This window comes from Gekko japonicus, unplaced genomic scaffold (genome assembly GCF_001447785.1).
Source record: "Gekko japonicus isolate JY-2015 unplaced genomic scaffold, Gekko_japonicus_V1.1 scaffold237, whole genome shotgun sequence".
Lineage (NCBI taxonomy): Eukaryota > Metazoa > Chordata > Lepidosauria > Squamata > Gekkonidae > Gekko > Gekko japonicus.
The window spans coordinates 1,095,634-1,115,672 of NW_015161955.1; the positions used below are offsets into that span (position 1 = coordinate 1,095,634).

The 20,039-nt window shown below is 43.8% G+C and overlaps 1 protein-coding gene across 2 annotated transcripts in view; it reads left to right on the forward strand.

The window, feature by feature from the left end:
* Positions 1-20,039, forward strand: part of ZMYM2 (zinc finger, MYM-type 2) — an 86,903-nt gene that overhangs the window by 56,720 nt on the left and 10,144 nt on the right. For both annotated transcript variants that reach the window (XM_015429495.1, XM_015429496.1), the window contains 9 exons: positions 1,457-1,573; positions 3,562-3,712; positions 7,392-7,564; positions 10,392-10,557; positions 12,859-12,893; positions 15,308-15,437; positions 15,541-15,656; positions 16,934-17,111; positions 19,718-19,825. In XM_015429495.1, coding sequence (XP_015284981.1) covers positions 1,457-1,573; positions 3,562-3,712; positions 7,392-7,564; positions 10,392-10,557; positions 12,859-12,893; positions 15,308-15,437; positions 15,541-15,656; positions 16,934-17,111; positions 19,718-19,825 — 1,174 coding nt within the window. The remainder of the gene's footprint in view (positions 1-1,456; positions 1,574-3,561; positions 3,713-7,391; positions 7,565-10,391; positions 10,558-12,858; positions 12,894-15,307; positions 15,438-15,540; positions 15,657-16,933; positions 17,112-19,717; positions 19,826-20,039) is intronic.

The following is a 20,039-nucleotide window of genomic DNA, read 5'->3' on the forward strand; positions in this document are numbered from 1 at the left end:
TGTTGCTCACATCTGTTTTACCCTCCTCCCCCCTGTCCACAAAGTAGCTGGCAGTGGGAGTTGGAAGGAGGATTGGTCATTCGCCATCTGTTTGTTTTTAATATTGTACTAAGGTTTTGATTAATTTTATATTGTTTTATCTCTGGTTGTACATCGCCCAGAGCCCTGCAGTAGCAGGAGTGGGGCAATTCATAAATACAATAAATAAAATAAATGCCCGCTAGGCTGTTCTGATGCATCACCTCCCCCAAAGAGGTGGGGGAAGCCTGGGATTGGCTCTCCGCTTTGTCAAACAGCTGCTGATTGGTTCCAGTGTCTGAAGGAAGAGGGAGCGGCTGGTCCCAGTACAGCTACAGGGAGAGGTTTCCAAGTCCAGGGACATCATGGGATAGGGCGGGATATAAATGCATTCTTCTTCTATTCACCATCTGTTCACTTTTAATACTGTATTAAGGTTTTAATTAATTTTACCTTGTTTTATTTCGGGTTGTACATTGCCCATGTGACTATAGCCAAGCTGAGGATGTATTACTGTGATATACCTGCCTGGAATGACCTCACATTTCAGCTAGTCAGCAAGGAGCCATCTGAAATTCCCCTTTTTTTCTGTTCCACTCAACGCCCTTTGGATTTTATGCCCAAAACTTGAGAAACAGACATTCACCTGGAAACACTTTGGTGGGTGCCATTTGGGGGACTACTGTTGTAGAGTTTGGGTTAATTTGTTCTGGGGAGTGTGCATCATGCATTGATTACTAACATGAAGCATTGGTATAGATCTATGTATTTGGACTTGTATGTTAAGTCCAAATCACGGAGTTGGTAGTGAGTACATTGCCAGAGAGGAGCTGTACAGTGCAAAAGAGGAGAATGAAGTGGCATAGTTATAGAGGTTTAGATGATGAGGGGTCTTTGATTCCTTGTCCTTGTTTCATGTTTTCTCCAAGGGCTTTCCTCTTCCTCCAGATCTGCAGTTCTCTTCTGCTTGCTTAAACTTTTCCAACTATTCCTCCTTATTTCCTCTTACGCCTACAGCTTCCTCCCAGAACATGCACATGAGGCCACCTTCTTCTTTTCCAAACATTCGTCAAAACCCATCTCTTCTGTGAAACCTGTATGTTCTAGAGTGATCTGTGTGTTCAGAAATATTTTTCAGACACTTAATGTACGGTCTTCAATAAATGGCTAGTTTCTCTTTTCTGACTAAAACAAAGTCGATGTTTTTAAATGGTTCTTCACATTCATCATTTCTTGTCTTTCTCTGGTGCTTATATTTGTTTAGACCATAAGTGCCTTTGGGGCAGGAGCCTGCCTGCTTGCTTACATAACTCTAGGAGCAATTAATGCTTAAACCTTTTTCATAGTTCATATTTTCACTCAATAAAAAGAATAGTAATAAGATATGGTATTAGATGCTTTAGAGTGATCCGTGTCTTCAAAAATATATATTTTTCAGGCTCTTAGTGTACAGTCTTCAACAAATGGCCCGTTTGCAGCTCCAAGCGATATTCAGCTGAAATGTAATTATTGCAAAAATACTTTCTGCTCAAAGCCTGAAGTACTGGAATGGGAAGTAAGTATATGAAAAGCTGGTAGCATGCCAAGTTTCATGTCGCTGAAATCAGTTTGCATGAGAAGGGGGTTGGGGGGGGGTTGACTAATTTTATTGTCTTGTTTATTTCATTTATGGCTTCCCTTCTCGGTGAGACTTAAGCTGGATTACAAAAGTCATTTTTACTGTACAGCAGGGAAGTCACATAACAATTTAGGGGGCCCTGCTTTGGATGTGGGTGGCCTAGTTTGCTGATCGGCATAGGGACCAGGCATTTTCCTTTTGGTGGTAGAAAGTGCCGTCAAGTCACAGCAGACTTAAGGTGACCCGCAGGGTTTTCAAGACAAGACACGTTCAGAGGTGGTTTGCCATTGCCTGCCTCTGCATGGGGACCCTGGGCTTCCTTGGTGGTCTCCCATTCAGTGTTCCCTCTAAGCTGAGTTAGTGTGAGCCGGCTCACAGTTTTTTAGCCTCCGGCTCACACAAGTCTTAGCTCAGGAAGGATGGCTCCAGAGCAAACTAATTTATGCAGTAGCCAAATTGCTTGCTCACAACTTTAATGCCAGTAGCTCGCAAAGTAGAATTTTCATTCGCAGGACTCCACAGCTTAGAGGGAGCATTGCTCCCCTCCAAGTACCAACCAGGGCCGATCCTGCTTAGGTTCTGAGATCTGATGAGATTGGGTTAGCCTGGGCCATCCAAGTCTGAGCAATTTATGTCCCTGCTCTTTACATTAAGACACCTGCTTGAATCACATTTTGCTTTAAACTGGAAGAGGTAGGCTCTAAAAACAAAAGTAATGGAATGTATTTTCCATGGCCAACACCAGCACGGCTGTGTGGTCTTCCACCATTCTGATCTTTGAGATCCACAAACTACGCATCTTCCCTAGGAAGAACACATTTCCCCTGGATTAAAACCACAACCCAAATACACTCTTAGGTCAATTTCACACTGCTCGCTGCTTGGTCACATTTTGACCAGCGGCTCCCCCCCCCCCCCCCTTTCCCCCCCCCCTTTTTTTCCTTCTTTTTTTTTTTTTGTGTGGGGGGGGGGGGGGGGGGGGGGGGGGGGGGGGGGTCAAAATGCGGCCACGCAGCGAACAGTGTGAAATTGACCTTACTCTCAAAATAACTAACATGACACAATTTATTTAAAAGATGTATGACCTTTACTCTCTCTTGAATCTACCATGAGCTTGTGTGAACTGTATTTTGTTTCTCGCCTGTTCTGCATGAACAATAACCAACTTTTTGGAAGCTATGCTGTTCTTCATGACCTCTAAACGTAAAAGTGTTTTATCTTGCTGCCTCCCCTCCCCCAATTTATATTTATAAATGCTTAAAAAATACCTCTCCACACCCTGGTTACTGAATGTGAGAGTAACAGAGTAGTGTTGTGTGTGTGTTTGTTAAAGCCCTGTGCCTCCATCTTTAGCTCTTTTTCCAAGCTGATGTTTCTATTTTGCTTTGTTTTTGAGAAAGCACAGACCACGCTAAGGGACTTTGGGCTCAATGGAAAACTTTGTCTGGCTAGTAGCAAATATGTAGGAATGGGCAAAGAGCACTCCTTTTGCTTCTAGTAATTTAAGGAATGTGTTTTGCCAGGTAGCTGCAGCAATGTTAGATTAGGCCCAGCCAGAAACAATTTTGGCTTTCTGCATTCCCTGCTGTGGAGCTTTAGTTTTTGCTGAGCTGGAAACCTCACCAAATGCTGGGCGGTTAAAAAGTTCCGTAGAAATACAGTAGTAGGCCTTACCTGTTCTTCGTCAAATATATTGTTGGCTGAATTAACATCTTGAAGAACTGATAGCCAAACAGAATCTCTTTAAAGGAGCGAAAGAAAGAAAAGAGGTAGTTCTTTGGCTATTTCCCACAAATAAAATAGGTGTATGTAAATAAAGATTTATTTATAAACATTTGCTGTTTCCTTGAATGGAATGTTTAACCAGCTTGAAGCCCTGTTGGTTGTTCATTCCTCTTTCCTGGTTTATTGGTTTGTTTGATTAGAACAAAGTATACCAGTTCTGCAGTAGAATTTGTTCTGACGACTATAAGAAGCTACATTGCATAGTAACCTACTGTGAATACTGTCAAGAGGAGAAGACTCTACATGAAGCAGTGAAATTTTCTGGGATCAAGAGACCATTCTGCAGTGAAGGTATGTTATGTGCCTGTGCTGTATATAATTGCCGGTACTGTTCTGATACATAATATTGAATCCCTTCAGTGTTACCCGTTTTTGGAACCCTTGGTTCCTCTCTGTGCAATCTTTGTTACTCTGCTCACCACTTACTTGATTTCTGAACTGATTCTTTTCAGCTGGTGTTCAGATATGCTTGTAGCAAAGTCATCTGACTGTACTACCCCTCAAATTATACTTAATTTTCAATCCAGTTTTTATAAGGCCAGTAATTGCTGTTATAGAAATCTAAAGATTACAAACTGGATCACAGATTTACGCAAATGAGTATACCCTTTTGTCCACTGTCCGTACAGTAACCATAACCAAGGGAGAGGAAATGGTTTATCTAACACGGTTGGCCATGTGGCTGCGGTTTTACACATTCATTCCCCCATCAGTGGAGGAGGTTATCCAAGCTCCGCTCCTTCCCATGACACCCCACAGGCAGGGCTATGCTAATTCAGCAGAGTGTTTCCATTTCTGGTGAGGTGGTTCCTCACTCCCACAGCCTTGTACTGCTTGCCTTCATCAGGCCTTTTCAGTAGCTGTTTTGACTTCTCCCCTCCCCCTGTCACCCAGGTTTGGGAGCTGGCATAGTGCCAGACATAATCCTTGAAAGCTCCTTTCACATCTGCCTTTCAACTCATATTTGCTGTGGTAGAAGCCAAGCAGAGATGAATTTCCAAGGTGGCCGCCCCTTCCATATAAGAGAGAGCTAACATAGCGTAGTGGTTAGAGGGTTGGGCTGGGGCCTTGGAGAACCAGGTTCGAATCCCTGCTCTGCCATGGAAGCTCACTAGGTGATCCTGATCCCATTGCAACCTTTCAGCCTAACCTACCCTACAAGGTGGTTGTTGTGGGGATGAAGCAGAGAAGAGGAGAATGTGTCAGGACCGTGGGGTCCACGGGACGGTTCTAGGGCAGGAGAGTTGGCTGGGTGTCCTTACTGCTCCTCAGACACCTGGCGGGTTGGTTACTTCACCATCCTCACCGGCTGTGGTTGAGTCTGGTAGGAGTCTCATTCTCTCTCTCTGTACCGAAGACTTCTCCCAAGAGCTCCTCCTGACCAGCTGCACCACCTCTCCCACAGCATAAGCCACATGAATCATCATCATCAGGCAGCGTCTCCCCGCCTTTTAACTCTCCCTCTTCTTGACTCGGCCCTGCCCCTCTTACTTCAGAGGAAGGGTGGTCATCGGATGGGCCCATCCCTCCTTTTCATGGGTGCATTCCCACCCAGCTTCCTCTCTATCAGCCCACCACCATTGGGGGTGCTTTCCTGGCCCTCCCCCATGCCCTCCTTTGGCTGTGGGCATTCCGTGGGATCGTATGGGAATTCAGAATACCCGGGCTCCCGGGGAACCCTCTGAGGGTTTTGGACTCTGACTGTCGATGGAAGTTCGGAATCCTCTGTGCCCCTGTTCCGGGTGTACTTTCTGGGTTCACCTTCCGGTAAGCACCCCAGGTCCCTGGGGTTCCGGATGCTCCTCGTCCCGCGAATCGCTGTCCTGGGTCCCCGTGGCTTGGGCCGAGGGAGGCAGGAGGGGTCCTTGGGAATCCCCCTTCTGACAGAATGATATGGAATACCAAAAGCTGGTGGCTCTAGGATTTCTACCTGGGTGTCAGTGGGTCTCTCAGACCCTGCCACGAATACCAGAAACAACAGATGCCAGTGTGATGACATGGGGCACCCATTGCTTCAATATAGTAATCCATGGCAAGTGGAGATCCTCCGGAGCATGTCATGGAATCAACTAGCTGGAGCTTCATTGGGTGGAACATCATACTTTAGGACTGCTGACTCACCATCATCAGGGAACATACAATACCAAAGCAGTTAAGGACAGCCACCAAGACTTAGATCTCTGGGAAAGGGGTCTGAAACTAAGAATTTTCCAGTCATCTAATTCTTGACATTCTTGCCTCCTCGGCCAATAACAAACTCTCTGGGTTCCTGGTAGGAGAGAACTGTCTCAGCTATTCGGTCCCCTTGTTCTACACCTACCTTCCAATACCCATTAATTAGGGAATTAATGTCCTCAACAAGGTCAGAAATATACTGTTGCTGGCCAAGAAGGTCTTGGCTCTCGGATCTAGTGTCCATAAGCAGTGCCCCCAATGTGATTCATACTATTCAACATACGATATAAGCATACAGCGAGCTGTCCTTCACCCAAGCCCAGAGGGGCTCTGCTGCTTAGACGATGAGAGATATCCTCTTCACTCCTAGAAAAGCCTCCACAAATAGGCTCTGTGAGTCAATGTGAAAAACACAGATGAGCTCTTGCCATTGCAAATACATAGATTGTTCCTCAGCATGGGTAAAGGAAGCACTGGATTTGTAGGGCTGTCACCTGGGTACCTGCTTTGTCTTTCATAAGCTGATCCCTTGTGTCTCTACTGAAGCAGCTTTTGATACTTTCTGGATTCTGTGTCTGACAGCTCTTCCACCCTGTATGGTAACAGGTCCTTCAACATCCCTTGCAAGGACATTTTCCTCCATTGGTGGATAATGAAACAGTGGACTTGCCTTAAAGGTTTCTTTTTATTGGTTGATTGCAAGATATCATTATCCACCCATCTTGGTGCCAGAAACTAATGGGGACCAAACAGGTTTTTCTGATCAACTCCTTAAGGGTGTTTTCAGCAAGTGGTAGTTTACCCAGGGATATTTTCCCTTCTCTTCTTCTAACAAATCGGTTCATAGTTAGGACCAGTTGTTTGCAATTAGGTTTCCCATTCTAGGCTATGCAAGGTGTGAACTGGGAAACCGCCTCGCATCAGATACTGAAAGTTTGCCAAAATAGCATAGCCCTGCCTGTGGAGCGAGAGGGTAGCCCTCTCAAAGATACTCTTCAATCCACTCATAAGGCTAAATTCTTACAGTAATGTGAACTCCTGTAATGTGAATCTGCCCCAACAAGGTAAAAAAAAAAATGATCCAGGAGAGCGAATGTCACATAGAGTTTAGAAGAACAAAGAATTTTTGACCCAAAGATCTCAGATTGTATAGCAGGGACTGCACTAACGTGACACATGCAGTACATATGGGTTACATAGATACCTTAACATTTGTACATATATATTAACTGCTAGAAAAATCTGGGTTGACTATAACCTATACAAAAAACCAAACAAACAGTGATGCAGGAGACACAGTCCGATGGATAGGTTTGTTCACTGCATTTCCACTAGGGGGAGAAATACACTGCCAAAAGAATGATCCACTACAGTCTTAAATGGAAACAGATGCACCAGACAGTAGTTCAGTTTTGTTTCCTGTGTTGACAGATCTTTAGGCTTGTTTACACAAGATTTTTATTTTGAACTTCACCCAAGCCGAGTTCTGGATGAAAAGATAATTCTGAAAGAATCCATTGCCATATACTTTTCACTGAATATATCCATATGTGAATGGTAGCAGGCTGGTTTCTGATTTGCTGGAGTTATATTAAAGCAGTAAGCCAGGATGATCAGCCCAGGGAATGTGGCTAAATTTCCTCTTTTTTAAAAAAGCATCATTCTTCAAGTGTGTCTTGCAGAAATTATGTAGCAAGCAAACTGTAAGCTCTTACCCAGCAACATTTTTTTTCAAAGTGTAAATTCAGTAGTGAGTAGGTTTTAAAGATTGTCTTTGTATTCTATTTCATCTCAGGCTGCAAGCTGCTGTATAAACAAGATTTTGCAAGACGGTTAGGACTGAGATGTGTTACTTGCAACTATTGTACTCAGCTGTGTAAAAAGGGAGCAAGTAAGGAATTTGATGGAGTAATGAGAGATTTTTGTAGTGAAGAGTGTTGCAGAAAATTTCAAGACTGGTACTATAAGGTAACACAATATTAAAGGTGGTATTTCAAACACAAAGAAAAATGTCAATAAATACTGTCCCAACATGTGCCAAATCCAGCCACTGCTATTTAAATAAAAGTTTTTCATAATGTAATAAGCAGGTCAAGGATAAGCTTTTTGGGAGTTCTGCATGGGGAAGGGAGCCTGTGGTTTTTGCCTGATGTTCAAAATGTTGAGTTGGGGATGTTTTTGTTGCTGCAAACATCAGTGCAATCTGTCATCTTTACGAGGACGTCTGTATTCTTTCTAGAGGGCATCTCTAAATTGAGATTTGACCTCTGGACTTCAGAGCTCATTCATTTGAGTATTGCACTGGACACGGTCTTAAGGGTTAAGGGTGCAAACATGGCACAAGTGGTATATATTTGTAACTTTATCATTATAGGTAATCCAGTGAGGAATTTTTTACTTTTGACCAAAGGTCTTTTTGCATTTCAAAATTAATTTGTGCCTCAAGATTTCTAAGAAATACATTTTTAAAAACTCCTGTCTTTTTTTTTTATTATTAAACATTTTTATTGCTTTTCTAAACTACACACCTATAGGGTTTGGGGATGGGAACAAACTAAAACTATGAATAGCAAGAGATCATTAATACAATTGTTTAAAGTAAGGGTACTTCCCTGTTGTCAAAGTAGTAATGCATGAGAGTTAATACAATAATTGTATAGAAGTTTGAGCAAGTGTTCACAAACAAATTTGGTTAGAGTGTATGCTTCTTAGTTTAGGGTTATTAGTTCCTGATAATTATCAGACCATTAGAGTTTCATTATTTTACTTATTTCCTTCCTCTACGTTTCTTTTCAAAGTCCTTTTTATTGGGGGGGGGGGGCTTAGGAGCCGTAGCCCCTAGTTCTGCTTCAAAATCTAAGGATTCAGCCAATAAAGAGTTGGTAGAAGTTCCTCAGTTTTGTCTTCTTTTTCTGCATCCTTGTCGTCCTCCAGTTTCTCAGATCCATCTTTATCTTGTTGTTGGTGCTCAAGAAATTTTTTTGCTTTGAAGACAGAGTCAATTTTTTCTTTTTTTCCATTGAAGTTGAAAGTAAGCCCTTCCGGGGTTAACTGTCTGTATGGGGTGTTGTGTTATTGAAGAAACCGTGCCAGGTCTTTGTGCTGTCTTCTTCTTTTTCTGATCTCAAATGGAATGCCCTTTAAAATTTTAGTTTGTTCTCCTTGGATTTTCAAAACAGTTCCACTTGTTGCTTTCAGGATTAAGTCTCTTATTGACCTTTTCGAGAATTTAACAAATATTTGCCCAGGCAGCTTATTTTTCTTTATACATTCTGGATATGTACGGTATACTATATCCATGTCGTTTTGTATCACTTCCACTGTTAAGCCTACCACGGGGGGGCAGTTCTTTGCTTAAAATCTCTTTCAGGTTTTCACCTTTTTGCTCAGAAATGTTCTGAAATCTCAGGACATATGCTGATTTTTCCATTTGGGGGGATAGCAATTGGTGATTCTCAGAGGTTTTATCTTTATCCACCACCTCCAGTCTTTGTTCAAACTTTTGGGACTCAAGATCAACTTTTTTTCTCTGTTTTTGCTGAAGTATCTTGAAGTATCACATCATATCCATATTCTGGTTGAGACTGGTCATCTGGTCCACTAGAGGGCGCAGGGCTGCAGCAATCATTTGGGGGAAGTCTGTGGCTATTTCCGGTTTGGTAACCGGAGACGATGAGCTGGCTGCTCCTGTAAGTTTTGCTTTCGCCACCATTTTTTCTGCATGCTGCGTCATTGTTTTTACTTAGTAGGAAGTTTTTAAAAGTCTCTTAAGGCTTTTAAGTCTGGAAATATCAGTTTGTTGCTAATCTGCACCTCACTCCGTCACCATTCACTCTTTTCAAGCCAGCCTCACCTCCCTCTTTAACTCAGTCTGTTTGGGATGGGGATCCGCCCCCCCCCCCCCCCGCTGTTTGTTTGGGGGTTCAGGTCAGCTTTACTACCAGCAATCAAGTGGAGACTCGCTAAATCGTAAGTTTACTCATGTTCTTACTTGCGTTCCTTTCTGTGGTAGGGAAGATCGGTTCAAGAGGGTCTCTTGCGCGCTCGGTCTGGTGTGCACCTCTAGGTACCATTGCTGGCTCCGTTCCGTGAGGACCTATTGGGGCACAAATCTGCCTCCATCCCTTGGCCTTCCACCTTGGGAGAGGCACCTCTCGCGTCCCAGGCTGCAACCTTCCTACAAAGGGTTGTGGGAGTCCAAGATCAACTTGGACCACTCCCCATCGGCAAGTTTGGATCTCTGCTCTGTAAGTTTACTCATGTTCTTACTTGCGTTCCTTTCTGTGGTAGGGAAGATCGGTTCAGGAGGGTCTCTTGCGTGCTCGGTCCGGTGTGCACCTCTAGGTACCATTGCTGGCTCCGTGCCGTGAGGACCTATTGGGGCAGAAATCTGCCTCCATCCCTTGGCATTCCACCTTGGGAGAGGCACCTCTCGCGTCCCAGGCTGCAACCCTCCTACAAAGGGTTGTGGGAGTCCAAGATCAACTCGGACCCCTCCCCATCGGCATGTTTGTGGGCCGCTCACATCAGAGCAATGATGGAGCGCACCCACTTGCAAGTCACCAAAAACCGGAAGCCAAAAAAAAAACACCACCAACCCCCCCCCCCCCAATACTGCAAATTAAAAGAGCTTTGTAAATGAATTCCTTCTGCTGGTGTTGGTGTTTTGTTCTCTTTTTGGCTGCTGATAAATATGTTTAAATGCTGTTTTAAGTGCTGTTTACAACAGAGATGTTGGTAATTTATTCTTTTCCTAAGATCTCTAGTTAACAATTCTGAAATTGTTCTTTTTAAGGCAGCAAGGTGCGACTGTTGTAAAACACAAGGCACGCTTAAAGAGAAAGTTCAGTGGAGAGGGGAGATGAAACATTTCTGTGACCAGCACTGCCTCCTGCGTTTCTACTGTCAACAAAACGAACCTAACATGGCAACACAGAAAGGACCAGAAAACTTACACTATGGTATGGTACTTCCCTTAAATATAATAGCACTGTACACCATTTATCTTTAACTCTGTGAAGGATATCAAGTGACGTAAGCTTTGAGGTTTGCAAAAGAGGTCTTCGAGACAAAGAACTGGAGCAGCTTTTTATTTTAAAGAACCGACAGGGTAATGGCTGACAGCCAATAAGTGGAAGTAGACCCATCATCCTAGTGCTCACCATGTGGTATCAGTGGCCTGAATGGTGAATGGACCTGGGTGTCAAAAATTGTTTGTCCTTGTTTTAAAAACAGGGTGGGAGACTGTGTTACTCATTCTTGAATATTGATAATCCTAAGAACATAAGAGAAACCAATGTTGGATCAGGCCAATGGCTGATCCAGTCCAACACTCTGTCACACAGTGGCCAAAAATACCAGGTGCCATCAGGAGGTCCACCAGTGGGGCCAGGACATTAGAAGCCCTCCCCCAAGCACCAAGAATATAGAGCATCACCTGCCCCAGACCGAGAGTTCCTATCTATACCTTGTGGCTAATAGCCACTGATGGATCTCTGCTCCATATGTTTATCCAATTCCCTTTTGAAGCCGCCCATGCTTGTAGCCGCCGCCTGTGGCAGTGAATTCCATGTGTTAATCATTCTTTGGGTGAAGAAGTACTTCCTTTTATCTGTTCTAACCCTGTAGATGTGGGTAGGAGAATATTTAAATTGAGTATGTATTTCAGTCTTTGACATTTGCATGATACAGGTGGGGAAAGCAAAAGTTTCAAAGTGTCATCTGAGAATCTTCATTTTAAACTTCCACTTTCTATTTACAATAATCACATTTTCTCACACAACTATCATGCGAGAGGCTAAAATTCACCTGTCACATCTTAGGTGACCCATAACATTTACTTGCTTAAAAGAGTTCTAAAAGCTGCTTTGTTCACCACAAGAAAGTTTGCTTCCACTGTCCCCCCGACAAAAATAATTGTATGATACAAGAACTGACAAGTGGATTATCACATTTAAATCACTCTTTGGGTGAAGAAAGTACTTCCTTTTATCTGTTCTAACCCGACTGCTCAGCAGTTTCATTGAGTGCCCACGAGTTCTTGTATTGTGAGAATTTTATTTATTTATTTATTTATTCAGTTTTTATCCAGACCGCCCCACTGCAGGCAGGCTCAGGGCGGCTGAGAAAAGTACTTCTTTCTCTACCTGCTCTATCCCATGCATAATCTTATAAGCCTCGATCATGTCACCCCTCAGCCGTCGTTTCTGCAAGCTAAAGAGCCCCAAGTGCTTTAACCTTTCTTCATAGGGAAAGTGTTCCAACCCTTTTATCATTCTAGTTGCCCTTTTCTGCACTTTTTCCAATGCTATATAATATCCTTTTTGAGGTGTGGTGACCAGAATTGTACACAGTACTCCAAATGAGGTCACACCATCAATTTATACATGGGCATTATGATACTGGCTGATTTGTTTTCAGTTCCCTTCCTAATAATCCCCAGCATAGCGTTGGCCTTTTTTATTGCAGTTACACACTGTCTCGACATTTTCATTGCGTTATCTACTACAACTCCCAAGATTTCTGTCTTGGTCAGTCTCCACCAGTTCGGACCCCATCAACGTATATTTATAGTTAGGATTTTTGGCTCCAATGTGCACCACTTTGCACTCGGCCACATTGAACCCCATTTGCCACATTGACGCCCACTCGCCCATCCTCGACAGATCCCTATGGAGTGCCTCACAATCCTCCCTGGTTCTCACCACCCTGCTAATATCAGTTCAGTAAAGACTAGCTACTTTCCATATATGTTGAAAGAGCTTGGGAGTCCTATTGTAAAAGTGGGGGTTGCTTTGCTTACATCCTAGTAGTACTGCAGTGTAATTATTTTGTATTGTGTAAACAGGGGTAGGCAATCTTCTCTTGTCCTATCAGTGAAGATACTGGTGTGCTGACAAATGGTGTGTGGGGGGGGAGAAGGTTATACTTGACCAAGACACACTTGGAGCAGGCTGAGGCTCATTAGCACTGCTAGCACTTTAGACACTCACCTGAAGACCTGGCTGGCAGCTGTGTCTGCCCAGGAGGTGACAAGAGACATAAACCATGTCTGTTGCCTTCTTCTGCTCTGCTGGCCCCAGCAGTGCTTACGGTGCCTCAGCACCTCATCTTATTTCTTGGGTGGCAAACTGGGCCTGCATGCGGAGCAGAAGGGGTCCGGCTTGCCACTTACTGCCACGGGGTGAGGGGGCAGGGGACTGTTCTGTGACATTATGTGGAGAAATGAATTATATTGCTCTTCCTTGTGCTTGCATTTGTAGATCAGGGTTGCCAGACTCCCCGAACAAAAGTCACAGTAAGTAAAACATAACTTGCTCAGCACATATGTCTAGTTCCTTAGTTGTTTGTAAGAGAACAGTTAAAATCGCAAATAGGTGAATGTGTGTTAGGATCAGGGCCTGCCTCTTTAGAATGTGACCCAGTGTAAAAACTGTCCTGCTCACATACATTTCCCCGTAATGGCTGCTGCTGCTGGCAACAAAATCCCTTCTTTCTAGCAGTGGGTGGGCCCTAATCCAGAGGTCTGCACAAGTAGCAGCTTGTGTACCTGCTGCTCTGTTTATCATAATGTAAGACTCCTGCTGGACCAGTGATCGATCTAGTGTAATGTTCTGTTTCTCGCGGAGGCCTAAATGTTGGGGCACAGAGGCAGTCTTGCAAGCTGTGAACTGAATGTCTACCTTAATGTCACCCGACTTACACACTACCATACACTTAAGTACCTTGGCATTACCCTGGACAGGACCTTGAGCTATAAACGCCATCTTACCGATGTAGCAACGAAAATACACACACAAAACAATATTCTCCAAAAATTGTGTGGTACAACTTGAAGTGCATCTGCTACATCACTTATTTGCTCAGTTTTGGGGTTGGTTTATAGTACTGCAGAATATGATGCTTCCGTGTGGCTCAGCAGCCCCCCCATCCACAAACGTGACGTCCAACTCAACACAACAGTGGGAACCATCAGCAGATGTATCGAACCCACTCCAACCTATTGGCTACCCACGTTGTGTCACATCGCTCCCGCATCTTTGAAGACAAGATGCTCTTCTTCATGAATATAGAAAAATCATTGTCCATCCACAAATACATGGCTGACGTGGGACGATCCAGACTAAGATCCCGACACCCAGCAATAAGATCTGCACAAATCCTGCAATCACAACATTTTGTTCTAGGGAATGAATGGTTATGAACATGGATGCAGTCAGTTCCACCGGATATCCATAACCTGATAAACACCAAGGAGAGGCCAACAGAATTTGACTTGCCACGTAAAGTATGGAAGGTGGTTAATGGAATACAAGCATGCTTTGGCAGTTGTGCAGACCTGCTGTTTAAATGGGCCAAAATGCCAGGATCCGAATTTGATTGTGGTGCAGCCCGCCAAACTATTTTCCATCTGTCACAGGAATGTGAGCGTTGTAAGCGTCGTGCTTTCCAGGGAGATGTGACGGAGCTCTTTAATCTCTCCCCAGCTGTGACTGAGTGGATTGGAAATCTGGATATTAGTATTTAAGGAGATTGCCCAATCAGTCTGCATGCATGTTGTATTAACTTGGTTACATATATTGTACACTTTCTGTATGTAGTTCTGCCATATGATAAATAAATAAATAATAATAATAACTGGTATTTAGAGGTATTCTGCCTCTGAGCTGTCCTACTTGTTCAGCAGTTGTGGCCAGAAGCCACTTATAGTTCTTTCAGCCGTGGATTTAAACAAGAAATCTGTTCAAAGCCACCTAAACTAGCCTTCCATTCCTGTTCCTTCACCCCTGTTTAAAAAGAAGAGTGGAATGAGCGCCAGTGTGGTATAGTGGTTAAGAGTGCTGGACTCTCTGGGAGGACCTGGGTTTGAATCCCCATTTGTGCCATGGAATCTTGCTGAGTGATTTTGGACCAGTCACACTCTCTCAGCCTAACCTACCTCACAAGGTTGTTGTGAGGGTAATATGGAGAAGAGGAGACTGGTGTAAGCTGCCTTGGGTCTCCTTTGGGAAGAAAGACAGGGTATAAATGAATTAAATGAATAAATACATGCATGCATGCGTGCACACACTCAGAGTACTCCCCACTCCCCCAAATCCGCTTAGTACTTGTAGATCTCTGGGTTGGGGGAATTGGCAACATCATTCCCACAAAGGTGTTGTGGCCCATTACTTTAAAATGTAATCTATGGAAGAACAAGAGAGAGATGAACCAGCATATCAGACTAGTCATGTTTAATGTTGACGTAGTCCAGTGCCTTAAAGTTGCACTGTTGTTACCGATCAAAAGCCTGCCTGTGCTGCAATTGCAGTTCTAGTTTTGTGCTGTGTGTGTATAGTAGTATGCACACCTTAACAGTGGCCAAATCTGCATTGATTTTAAATGGATGTTAATAGCACAGCAGGTCACTGTTTCTGACTATACATATGTTAGAATTTAAAACTGAAGCGACAGCTGGTGTCCTGCATAATACCCTTTTTGTGTTTATTAGATTCTAGGGAAATTTTAGTATCAGAGAAACATTTTTCTGTATGGAATGTGTTTTGCACATGGGAACAGCTCTCTGGGAACAGGTAGCGAGGTGTTAATTTGCTCCTTCAGATCTTTTCTCATATTCTGGAGAAACTGTAATGCAAATTACATAGAAAACCTATAGGGCTTGGGGTCATTTTGGGGAGGTCTGCTAATATTGGTTGACTCCCTTATTTGCAGGGATCCGCGCCACCTCCTTCCCCAACACCAAATAAAGAAATGAAGAACAAAGCGGTTCTTTGCAAGCCTCTGACAATGACGAAAGCCACATACTGTAAACCCCACATGCAAACAAAATCTTGTCAGACAGGTAACTGTTGGGTGGAAGGAATAGTGCTTTTATATTGTTACTGATTAAAAACAATAATTTTGGTCGATGCCAGTATCTAACAGTATATTGCCTTTTGTTTTAGATGACGACTGGGAAAAAGAATACGTCCCTGTCCCCGTTCCAGTACCTGTATATGTACCAGTCCCTATGCACATGTATAGTCAAAATGTTCCAGTTGCTACAACGGTTCCTGTTCCAGTAAGAAAGACTTTTAATTTGCTTTATCCACTTAAAACATAGCTTAGTATTAATGCACACTCTCATTGATCGCCACATTCAGAATGAGCCTCAGAAATCCTCAAACCTGTATGCCTCCCCCCCCCCCCCCCCATTATGCTTGGCTCCTTGACTGAAGGCTCCCTGGTTTTCTTTATAATCTGTCATGATGTCCGACGTCGGCATTTTTACAAATTGTCGCTGGCTTGTTTCTTGCAAACCAGAACTCTGAATTACAATCTAATCGCATTGTAGCATTGCAGCTTCTGGGCCAGAAACAAATCACAGTTGGTTGAATGGCTTGATTCAGACATCACAGCAAACTGTGGTTAGTCCTAAACTAGGAAATGGAGAGGAGGAACCAAATGAGCCAGGCTTGCTCTCAACACAAACTCTGGTTTGATTACACCTGAATGCATCCTGTAGTAGGAAAGATGAGCTGGGTTTCTCTCATCTGTAGCCATTCATTAGGAGTTGTGTTGTTATAATGGCTTGTATTCCAGCCTGCCCTTCTGCCAAGAGAAAGAGCACTTCTGCCCAACTGGCTGGGGCGTTCCCACTGACTCCTTTCTGCCCCTGCATCTCCCCATGCCACATCCTGTCTTGTTTCTAAGATCTCCTGCTGGGGACACGTTTTCAGAGGAGAGTCTAAGGGAGAGCGGGAAAGCCACATTATGATAAGTACCAGCGTTTCATACCTACAGAAGTTCAAGATAAATGAAAAAGATACCTCTGTGAATTTATGCTAGTGTCGGGTGTGAAAGAAAAAGCCAGGCCTTCTGCTTGGCAGCACTGTCTTGTCCACTGTGTGCCTTAACACTTTGTATGTTCGGTTTTTCTATCTCTCTCAGAGTGATGAAGCATGGTGTTGCTAGACTTCCAAGGTTCATGCTCTTAAGGTGCTTATCTGGGCAAGCCTCTATTTCAGTTGGTACCATGCCACTCTCTTATGTGCATGCATATAAACCATCAGCTGGAGCTGGCATGGATGCTTCCAGAAGCCATGTATTAAGCACCCTAAATAGGCAAAGGAAAGGTCTAGGGTGTTAGAAGCGATTAGTGAAAAATGAACTTTTTACATGCAGAACTTAGTTGAATCCAGCATTTTTTACTACCGACCACTTGTCATTGCTTTTTGCTTGTTCTCTTTTTCAAAAGGTGGCAGTAGGTAGGACTGCTTCAGTTTAGCTCTAACCTGCTTGGCATTGAGTATTAGTTTCTCATTAGCCATAGTAACAATTTAATCTTGCCCATACTAGGTACCAGTTCCGGTTTTTCTGCCCACTACATTGGATAGCAATGAGAAGATACTTGAAGCAATAGAAGAACTAAAGAATAAAATCCCTTCCGCCACTGAGGAAACTAAAGATTCACCAGTTGCTTCAGCAGCAGAGATGCCTGGAAAAGATGATACGGCAGAATCTGTAGCGCTTAGAAGTATGTCTTAACAGGTTTTTATTTCAAATATTGCTAACGTTGGTGGTTTGGGGGTCATTTTCCCTCTCTTGTCCAGGTAGCCAATCCTAATCCATCCATAAATAAGTGCTAAGGTACATGAAGAAGTGTAACGTTTGCATCAGATGATCACAGCCAGGTACAGTAATGCAGCAGGGGTCTCCAACTTTTTTGAGCCTGTGGGTACCTGCGAAATTTTTAGAGGGGGTGGTGAGTTCCACTCCAAAATGGCTGCCATAAGAGGTGGAGGCAAACCCAAAATAACTTCCTCAAAAGACAGAACCAAATGGAATACCTCTCTCCTTGCTCCTCCTGGGAAGAAGGAAATCCTGAAGGGCGAATGAAACCACACACTGACTAAATGTGGAGCTTCCATGTGGGAGTTTTCTGCGCAAACCTCCTCTGTCTGTTCCCCTCTACAAATGCTCTGTTGCAGCTCTGCATTGGCTGTCAGGGGTTGGCTGTCACAGCTGTCGTGGTGAATCGTCAACACTTTTTTTTTTTTGTTAGAACATGTGGTAGTATGCTGCACAAATAGGTGGGACTAGTGATGAAATTCCAGGTGTATGAGAAAGGTTGGACAACTCAATTGATTAACAGGTTGTGTCAGATAGATGGGTAAAGAAGAGGGAGAAGGTAAATTACCCTGCTCCAGTGGACTATAAAGATGTAGAAATAAATAAATCTGTCAGGGATAACTAATCTGCCAGGGACGTAGTGTCAAATTGTTCAAGAACAACCAGATTAGTAACGCTGGGATTCAGGATAAAAGGGGTTCTCAGAACAGCATTATGGAGCTGCACTTAAACTGCGCTTCTGTCTACAAGAGGATTCCTTGTTGCTGTAGCTGTAGGAAATGCAGTGCCAGGTTGGAAACTTATTCCTGTATGCGAAGTACCCATCTCATGTGCCCAGCAGTCCAGGACATGAGAATAAGAAAGCATAACGAAATCTGTCTGATCCTGGTGGAATAAACCATGAAAAGCGGCTGGACAACCGACCATGAACCATATTTGAGGATGTCTAAAGCAGAGCTGTGGAAAGCTGTCCTGGTCATTGCATGTGATAGAAAAGCCATTGTGGTTGATGTAACTGTTAGAGTTGATTAGAAAGTGGATGGCTTGAGAGAGGCCACCAAAAAAGATCAAGTATTATGGATTAGAAGAGCAAGTAAAGACACTGATAGGCACTACAGAAGTCATCTTTGTTGGAACTACGATGGGTGAGGGGAACCACCCCGTGGACTTAACGTACAAACTTGTTAGTACTTCATTGCCCAAATATGTACATTCCACCTCCTTTTGGGGGAGATTGCCTTACCCCTTTTGTACATGCACTATTAAAATCTGAAATTGAAATAGTTAAGTGATGGTGGAGCATTAGAAGTGCCATGGTGGTAAAAGGGTGCCCGCAAAGGTATGGTGGTATGAAACGGCACAGATGTATGCTTTTGTAAGGCAGGACAGTGTGCACCGTTCATTCCTGACCGCATGCTAATGTGGCTGGAGTTTGTTGTTTCCAGAGATTTGGGAAAGAATGTATTGGGAATGGGGAAAACCTGGAAATAGGTTGATTATAGCACAGTGTTGTGTGGAAGCTCAAGAAAAAAAAGTTTGGAAACTGGCCAAGCAGAGGAAGGACCTCCATGTGGAAGGAGCCTAGGTGTAGGAGCCATTCCAAAATAGTTCAGGCTCAGTGATACCATGGAATAGGTCAGTGCCAAGATCTACTCCATAAGGCCTTGGAACAGTAGCTGGTGTGGTAAAGATGCTGCTTCTCCTCCCACCCCCTATAATTTGTTTTAGAAATGGCCTGGCAATGCCAGTGGGACCCCCTAAAGCCGTAACTGAAAGGCTAAGCTATATAAAGAGAAGGCATCCTTCCTCCCTCAGCACTGCTCTCCCTGGACCTTGGATTGGGTGGTGTCACTGCCTTGGTGATGCCCTCTGACTGGGTTTGCCCCTGTCTTGCTAGGAGAAGACGTGGCCCTGGCAGTGTCGCATCAGCAGGGGGGGGGGGGGGGGAGCTAAGGAGCTGCCTTGTGTTTAGGTTGATGGGGGGGCACCTGAGCTGCCGCTCCATTCCAGCTGGCTTGCTCTGGCCATATTGCTTTTGTCTGATCAATGCAGGCCTTTTCTGGACTAAGCATCCATTATTTCCTCTTTCGGAGATCTCTGTGTCACCACCTCCTATGGGGTGTGACTTTTCCCTGTTTTTGAATGCTGGGTTGTAAACCTGCTTATCTAGGGTTAAGTAATAGGACGTGACTGTAGTTCAGGGGTGGCCAAACCTGCTTGACGTCAGAGCCACACAGAATAAACGTCTGAGGTTTGAGAGCCGCAAGACATGAACAAATACCACACACATGTTTTTATTGGAAAATATGCATATTTGCTTTTTATCAACATTAAATCAGACCTGGGCTGTCATCTGGCCGCCCCTGCTGTGGTGTATCTGGCTTAGCCTTCTTTTGCCGTGTTCATACCCTCCTTTTGTCCCTCTGTGGCTTTGAACTAGCTACACTTAGGACTGTGTTGGTTGTGTTGTAAAGGGAACTGAAGTAACACATTTTCTTTGTCTAATTACAGGTGTCTTAACCGAAGCAGAATTGCTTAACTCTGAGACTGAAACGCAGAACAGCTTGCTGGATATTCCATACGAACCGGACCTTGATATTGAGGTTGATTTTCCCAGAGGTTTGTATGCTTAACTTTAAAAAAAAAATGAATCACCCAAATGTTTTTTAAACTTTTTTTTTTTAAACTGCTCCCATCCCCCCAGGAAAGTTGTACCAACGTCCTAAATTTGGGTTTCTCTCAAATTCTCCCTGGTGGCTCAGAACAATTCTGCTTCCATGTTTTCATATATAGAGAGGATGACAAAATCTCCCTGAATGAGACCATAGGTCCA